Consider the following 8,469-nt stretch of genomic DNA (forward strand, 5'->3'; position numbering starts at 1 on the left):
TTTTTAACAATATGCTTTTTACGGGCTTTTTAAAATGTATTACACTTTGCATATCTTTTAAAACTTAAATGTATTGCACCATTAATTTAAAGCGTTCCCCGTATTATACCGTTTTTATTTAACTTTTTATTTATAAAGCATAATATTTTACGGCTATTACAAACCGTCTTACGGGTTTTTTTACGTTTTTTCCCGGTAGCCAGCCGGTTTGGCACGTTAAAACATTTTTTTTGGGCTATTCCTTTAGCCTTTGTTACTTTTTTCCTGTAATACCCCCGTCCTTTCCAGGTATTTACCCGCTAAGGTCCGGTATTTTCCTTATTTTATAAATTTATTTCCAATAAATTTGCTTTATACGTTTAAACAATCTTTTTCGTAATATTTTTTTTTAAAATTTACGAATTTTCCAATTCGTTGTAACTTATTTATTTAACCAGGTATTTTCGTTTTTGCAAAAGCCTTTTATATCCCAATAAAGCTTTTATTTCGAAGCGATCCTTTTTTTTTTCGATTTTTGGTTTTTTATTTTTTGGTTTTTCGCCGGGCCTTTTTTTAAACGCCCGCAATAAATTTGCCGGGAATACGTCGTATATCCGGTAATTTACCGAAAATTTTAACCGAAACGCCAAACCGGCTAACCCAACCATTTTTAAAATTTAAAAAGGTCCTAACCATTTATTTAATAGCTTTTTCGACGGCCTTTTCATTTTAATGTTTGTTGTATTTAATAATACTTAATTGCCCACCCCGAAAGGCACCGGGGTCCTGCTTTTATTATAATACTTTTTGTACATATTATTTGCTTTTTTTAACAATTTTTTGGCTTGCTTTTTAATTGCTTTTAAAGCCCCCGCTTTAATTTTAACCGTTGCTAAAGGTTTTTTTTTAATTACCCAAAGGTTATAAAGCTTTTATAAGTAAAACCTTATTAACAAAAACGCCGGGGTTTCCTGCAACCCTAAATGCACGCTTATATTGTGCACTTACGCTGCCAGGTGCAACAATAACGCCCAATCGTTTTGCTTTTCGCAGCAAAAGCACCGAAAGTAATGCTTTATTGCCTAATTCGTCCGTTCCGTTTGCCCGTTGGTTTAAAAATGGTATGCTATTAATAACCTTTTTATAACCCTTAAATATCCGGCAAAGGTTATTTAAAACCCGTTTGTAAATAGCTTGTTTTAATTTAATACAATCCTTTCGGGCGTTTTTAATAACTTTTAAACGTATGCAAATAAAAAGTTCCCCAATTTTTTACTGGTTAATTTCGTAAACGTTGGGATAAAAAAGCTATATTTAATAAACCGGTTAACTATTACCAATATTGCGTTACGCTTTTTGCCGGTTTTATCCATTAACGTTAAAAGCTTTCCAATAAAATTTATCGATAATTTTTGTTCCGGGCGGTTTAATACGGGCAAAAATGCTAGCAACCCGTAAAGTGCTTATGTTTTCGGCTTCGTTTATTAGCATATTTAATACGTCCGTACGTATTTGCGTACGTTTTTAACCATACCCGGCCATTTAAACTGCCGTTTAAGCTTTTTTAAAATTTTGGCCATGCTTTTGTAACCCCCCGTTAAGCTATCGTATTATTTTTAAAGCATTATTCGCTTAAACGGTATTAAATTCGGAATCCAAACTTTTTTTTTATGCTTAAACAAACCGTTATTAATTTTTTAAACGTTAAGTTTGTTTTTCCAAATGCCGCTTTAAATAAAATTGTTTTTTGCTTATGCTTTAAAAATGCGCTCCAATATCGTTTTAATATTTTTTTTAATAGTAATTATCCTTACGTAAGCTGCTTTTTAGAATTTGGCTAGCAAATCGCTTCGGAATTCTTCCTTTGCTATATTGGCTTTCCCGTCCATTAATATATTTTAAAAACGTTTTAACAAACTATCCGCGGGGTTCCGGTATTTTGGCTTTTATTTAATCGTAAAATTATACTTTACTAAATTTTTAAACAATTTTATTTAGCGCTTTATTACCTTTTTTTTGTTAAAATATGGGTATGGTTTAAATAATTAATAATTATTTTAACAATTTTTTGTAAATAGGCCAGGTAATGCCGTTACTTTTCGAAGGCTTTTACGATCGTTAGCAATTTTAAATTAAAGATTGCATAGCGCAATTTTTTTTATTGCAATTTTTTTAACATGTAAGCCATTGGATGCTACCGGCCGTTTTGCAATTGCAATAGCACCGCTTTTATTGCAAAAGCTAAAGCGTTGGTCCGTACGCATAGCGGCTTTAAAAGGTTAAAATGTACCAATACCGAAATTTTCGTAAATAGCAATTTTAATTTGCAAAAAGCCTTTTTCGCAACATTTTTTAAGTAAAATACGGTATCCTTGCTAAAAAGGTCCGTTAAAAGCATAATAATTTTCGCGTAACCCTTTACGAATTTCCAATAATACCCCGTAAAGCCCAAAAATACCTAAATATTTTTAACGCTTTCCGGTATTTTTTACTTTAAAATTGCAATAACTTTATTCGGCAAAATTTTAACCCCGAATTTGGTTATTTTAAACCCCAAAAAGTCGATATTATCCGTTTCGAATTTGCATTTAACCGGGCTAACGTAAAGCTTAAACCGTTCAAATCGCTTTAGCACCGTTTTTATTGCTTTGCGATGCTCCTTTTATATTTTCGAAAAAATAAAGATATTGTTTAAATACACAATGCAATTATTATTAATCAATTTTTTAAACGCTATATTAATAAAATTTTAAAACGTTGCTAAAGCGTTGGCCAAACCGAAAAGCATTATTAAATATTTGTAATGTCCATATTTGTAGCGGAAAGCAATTTTTTACTTATTTTTTTATCGAATCCGTATTTTGTAATAAGCGTTTTTTTAAATTTAATTTGGTAAAATACTGGTTTTTAAATACCCGGTCGAATATTTTATAAATTAGCGGGAATGCCAGCCGGTTTTTTTTGGTAATTTTATTAAAACCCCAATAATTAATATAAAAGCGAAACTTTCCGTCCTTTTTTAAAACGAATAGGATTTTGGCGCCGGCGGGGCTAATTAAATGCCGGATTTAACCTTTCGTTATAATTTTATCGAAATACCCCCGAAAAATTTTTAATTCCTTTTCGAATAAAAAATAAATGTTTTCGTAAAGCGGCATTGTTTTTTTTTCCAATTTAATTGCGTGGTTTTAGCTTGTATATTTTGGCAAAGGGTTTAATTTATAAAATTGCGCATATTTTGTAACTATCCCCTTAATTTATTCCGGGAAAGCTTTTAGCCCTTTCCCGGGATTTTCCGGGGTTTCCGGGCGTACAACCGTTAGTACGGTTATCGCTTGTTCCAATTAAATTAACTTTTTAACTATTTCCAACAAAATTATTTTAACCTTTTTGGTAATTACCGGAAACCTTTACCTTATATTTCCAAACCGGATTTTAATATTTTTTTGCTAAAGCTAAAGCATATTTAACGTAATATTGTACCCGGCCCGGAGCACCATTACGTAAAATACCATTAACTTTTGGGTTATTCCCCAGCTATTCGTTACCCGAATTTTATATTCCTTTACCCTTAGCGTAAGCATGCGTTTTTTGGTATCGAACCACGCCAAATAGCCCCCGTTTGGCACCGGTATTTTTTTTACTTTTACCAAAAAATGGTTATGCAATAAATTAACGTTATTTTTATTATTAACCAATGCCTTTAACTTTACCCGGCGACCGTTAATTTATAAATACATTTTGGTTTTCCAGCGCGTCCTAACCGCCGGGGCGCATTTTTAAGCCCCGGTGTTTAAACGGCCAAATAGCGGTATCGAATTGGGTAGCGATATTTTGCTTTTTTTAAAGCACGCCGGCCGGATATAACCTAACTTTTTACACCCGTAATACCGTACTTTAAGCCTTTTCCCTTTTGCCCTTTATATAATTGCTAAAGCCAATGGGGTTTCCGGGTTATCCGTTTATATTTTGCATGCTGCAATAATATAGCTTAATTGCCCGCATTTAAAGCAAATAACCGGTTTTTTAAAGGCTGGGACATTTATATCCCCCGGGGTCCCTTTATGCGGTTCCGATATTATTTTTGTTTTAAAGGCTTTGGTTTGCAATTTTTCCATAATGTAAAAAAAGCTTTTAAATATTACCCGTTTTTGGATTTCGGGGCGGAATTGGTTAAAAAGCAATGTTATTTTTATTTATTTAAATGTTAATTCGAAAAGGTCGTTTTTTACCAAATCCTAATAAATCCGGAACGCTTTAAATAATTTGTAATTTTTTTATTTAATAACGATATTCCCCGCAAGCTTTTTAATTGCCAACCATATTCGCGAATCGGGGTTTTTCGATTTTGCTTAAAATTACCGCAAAAAATCGGCCTAAATAAACAATATCCCGGTATTTAAGTAATGCATTTGCTTGTATTTTGTTTATTGTACCCGTTAATAATGGTTAAAAATGCTAAAAGCTATTTAAACCTTTATACGGTCCTTACCGTAACGTCCCCTTTTGTTTTTAAAAATAAATTTATAATTGCTAATGTAATGGGCAATGTTTTGCCAAATTGCCGATTTTTTAAGCATAAAAGGTTTAAAAGTAACTTTGTTTTACGTAAAACCTTTTCGTTGCTTAAAAGTATTTCCTTTATTTTCGTTTAAACCTTTATGCGCATATTTTAACCCTTTGTTTTAAATTTTTTAAATTAAACAAGCGCGTTTGCTTTAAGCTTTTAGCGCGTCGTTTATTTTTTGCAATTCCTTTACGAAAAGGTTTTCGAAATCGTTGGAAATTTGCGGGGTTTTTTTAATGTTTTGTTCCGGTAGCCTAACGGCCTTTTCCAACGTATTCGACGTGGCGTTAAGCGTTATTATAAACGGTGCAAAATTGCAAATGCCTTTTTTAAATTTGCTCGATCCCTTCCAATAATTACCCGGGCTTGCTCCCCAAATAAAAAAGGTATAAAAAAAAAATAATATATTAAAGGTTAATTGGTATAAAAGCGGGTAATTACCGGGTTACGGGCCGGATACGGTGTTTTTTTTGTTAAACTTCCGTAAATTTTTTACCAAAAATGCTATTGCCAACAAAAATTGTTCCTTTTTTAACTTCCTTTTTTTTCGTCCTTTTCGGGCACCCGGGATCGGTCTTTTAAATTTTTCGCGCTTTAAGCGCTTTCGTGCAATTTAAGCTTTATTTTATTTTTTAGCTTCGTTATTATGCTTTGGCCGCGATATTAATAATTTGCCGGCATGTTCCCGGGGGGTCCGTGCCCGGCTAGCTGCTAGCGCCCCCTTTTTCCTTTTTTGCCGGGCGGTTTCGCCCGTGCATTTAACGCTCCCCGCTTTTTGCCGGGCGGTTTTGCCCGTGCTCCTAATACCCCGGCATAAAAATTAATTTTAAAATGCTTAAAATCCGCGTTATAAAACTTTTTTACGTTTAAAGGATAAATTTTGCACCCGTAAGCGTAAATACCGTCCCAATCCGGTTTTAAATTAATTGTTAAACCCGTAAAAAGCTTTAGGGCGTAATGCCGGAACCACCCCCAAAACCAATTTAAAAAAATGTTATTAAAAGCGCGCATGCTTTTTAACGGTAAAAAATTTATATTTTTTAGCTAAACGGCAGCATAAACCGTTTCCGGCCATAAATGCTTAAAAAATTTTGCGCTTTTACGCATGCGTATCCTTTTCGTAATAACGTTTTATCCCGTGCGTTTAATTATTTCGTTGGGTTTGTAAATGTATAACGGTAAGGTTTCGATAACAATACCTTTAATTTAAGCCCATTTTTCGTATTTCGAAAACCCTTTTACAAATATAATGGATTTTTTTTGGTTGTATTTAAAAATAACAATAAATAATTCGTATTATTTTTTTACCCACGCTTTTTATTTTTTTAAAACCTTAATAACCATCGGTTCCTTTTTGTTTGGAAATGTAAAGCTTTAGGTTTTGCCGCTGTATTTATCCATTAATAACAAAACCCAATTTATCCTTAACTTTAACTTAGGGTAATTAAATAAATTAAATTAAACCTTCCAAAAGGGGCGCATGGCCTTTTTTATAAAACGCTTAAAAACGACGGCTATAGCGTAAATTGTTGCGCATGCTTCGCATTTAATCCGTTTAAGTCCTTTAATTTTAACGTTTCGGGCGTTTTAAACGAAAGCTTTTAGCGCTTGTAATTTTAAATAACCATTGCGCAAATGCTAAAAGTTGGTAATATTTTTTTGCGGTTTCGTAAAGTCCGAAAATGGACGCTATATGTGCGTAATACGCTTGCGGCGTAAAAATTCTTTAATTGCAAAGGTTAAAACCGTATTTTTTGGAAAAAATTGTAACGTGGTTAATATAAAATAAATAACAATAAATTTGTATTTATAAAACATTACGTTATTTTGCGCTAAAAGCGTTTAATTACTTTTCCGTTAATAACCTTTTTAATGCGCAAAATTGCGTTTTTCCCGCAAAACCATACCCTTTTAGCGTTTAAACGGGCTTCCGAAATAATATTAACATAAAAGCTTTCCATTAAAACAACGTTGTAAAATTTAAAGTTTTCGCTTCCGTTTAAAAAATTAAAAAGCGTACGAATGCTACGTTTTAAAATTGGAAGGTATTAAATGCCGCATTAAACCGTTTCCGTACCGTTTAACGATTAAAACGACCTTTTATTAAAGCGCTTTTTGTTATTAACGATATAAAACAAACCGCAATTATTAAATAGCGTATTTTCGAAATAAATATTTTTTATAATATTAAAAGCCAAAAAAACGCTTTAAAGCAAAAGTACTTTAAGTACGGCCACGTTTAAATCTTATTTTTTTTTAAAGCTTGGGGATTGGAGCTTAACGCGCTTTTAATTTGCTTCCCCTAAACGGAATTTTTAAATTTGCTTTTAAAAAGGAAAAACTTTTTAAATAATTTCCAACGGTTTTTTTTTAAAAACTTTTTAATTTTTTTGCACTTTTCGTTGCTTAATTTATTGCAAAAGCGTTTGGAATTGCCGGTAAGCACGTAAACGAGCTTTTAACAATCCTTCGGCTTTTAGGAATGGTTTTAAATGCAAACCGGGCATTTATACGTTATTGCGTTATTTTGTTAAATGTTTTTAACTTTTTCGTTTTTATTTTTAAATGCGCCTTTAAAAGTTAAAAACGCAAGCTTTTTTTTAATGCCCGAATTATTAATACGGTGCTAAAAAAAAATCGTTAAAAATTTAGTAACCAAAATATCCATTTTTTCCGTAAAATCGCCCGTAATTACTTTTTAACGGTAGCGCTTTGCTTAAAAAAGGTTAAAGCGTTTTATATACTTAAAAAAATTAAGCATAAGCGTAAAGCTTTGTGCTTTAAAAACATTTTTAATTTTGGCTTAAATAAAAATCGTTTAAAATTTCGAAAATTATTAATTAACGTTTGTAATGCTAGCGGCTTTTTTAAGCGTATTGCGGTATTTTTAAAAAATTATTTAAATTTTTATTATAGAAATAAAAGCGTAAAGCGCTTTTAAATAAATAATGGTGCTACGAAAAATAACGTAATTATTGGTTTAAGCTTTTAATTGCGCGTTTGCAAGCGCAATAAAATTTACGAAAAAATTAATCCATTTGGAAAGGGTTGTAATTTTTTTCGAAACGGTTTTGTTTGCGGTATCCTTTGCTTTAAACGCTTTTTTGTATTTGGCTTTAAAATTACCTTTAATAAAAACCGAAAAGGCTTGAAAAGGTTTAAAATTAAATCCTCGCGTAGCTTTGCTTTTGCTTTGTTAAGCTTTTAAACGAACCTTTTTTTTTTCGGTCGAAAGGATTGTTTGCCAAACCAAACGCTTAAATTTATGGTTTTTAACGTGCTTGGCCCGGGCTTTTGTTGCAAAAAAGTTAAAATTTAAAATTTCGTTAGCTTGTACGTCGTTCGAAAATTTTAAATTAAAATTAACTTGGTTCCAAATCCTTAAAATTAATACGTTTTAACGAAACGCCGTAAATTACGTAAGCCATTGCTTTTAATTTTTAAATAACGCTATTACGAAAAAATCGTTATTTGTATTATTTATAATTGGTAATAACCGGAAGTTCGTAAAAGTAAAGCGGTAAAAAATAAAGGGTTAAAAGTTTTAATAGCGTAAAAACGTAAAAATTAAAAAAGTAAAATTTAATAAAAGTTTTTAGCAACGTTTAGAATTAATAACGAAATTTGCTTTGGCAAAAAAAATTTTATTAAAGGAAATTTTAAAAGCGTAAAAATTTTTCCGTAAAAAAATTGCGAAAAGGAAAAAAAGGATAAACGCGTTTAAAAAAGCGCGTTTGGAAACGATTTAATAAAAGTAATAAAAAAGGAATAAATTCGTATTGCTAAGCCTTTTACTTTACGTTAAAAGGTTTAAAAGTTGCCGGGCTTATAATTGTTGCAAGCAAAAGGGATAAGCACGGTATAAAGCTATTCCGGTTAATATGCTTTAAAAAAAAAAGGATTTAAAGTGCAAAGTCCCGTAA

At 31.7% G+C, this 8,469-nt stretch overlaps 1 protein-coding gene across 1 annotated transcript; it reads left to right on the forward strand.

Annotated features, from left to right (window-relative positions):
- Nucleotides 1–7,028: 7,028 nt before the first annotated feature.
- GGTG_13839 (hypothetical protein) lies at nucleotides 7,029–7,460 on the forward strand (the record flags this gene model as incomplete). The annotated part of the gene is made up of 2 exons (XM_009231761.1): nucleotides 7,029–7,125; nucleotides 7,255–7,460. Coding segments are annotated over 2 exons (303 nt in total), but the record flags the coding sequence as incomplete, so codon positions are not given.
- Between the last annotated feature and the right edge of the window lie 1,009 nt (nucleotides 7,461–8,469).

Source organism: Gaeumannomyces tritici (genome assembly GCF_000145635.1).
Source record: "Gaeumannomyces tritici R3-111a-1 unplaced genomic scaffold supercont2.62, whole genome shotgun sequence".
NCBI classification, from domain to species: domain Eukaryota; kingdom Fungi; phylum Ascomycota; class Sordariomycetes; order Magnaporthales; family Magnaporthaceae; genus Gaeumannomyces; species Gaeumannomyces tritici.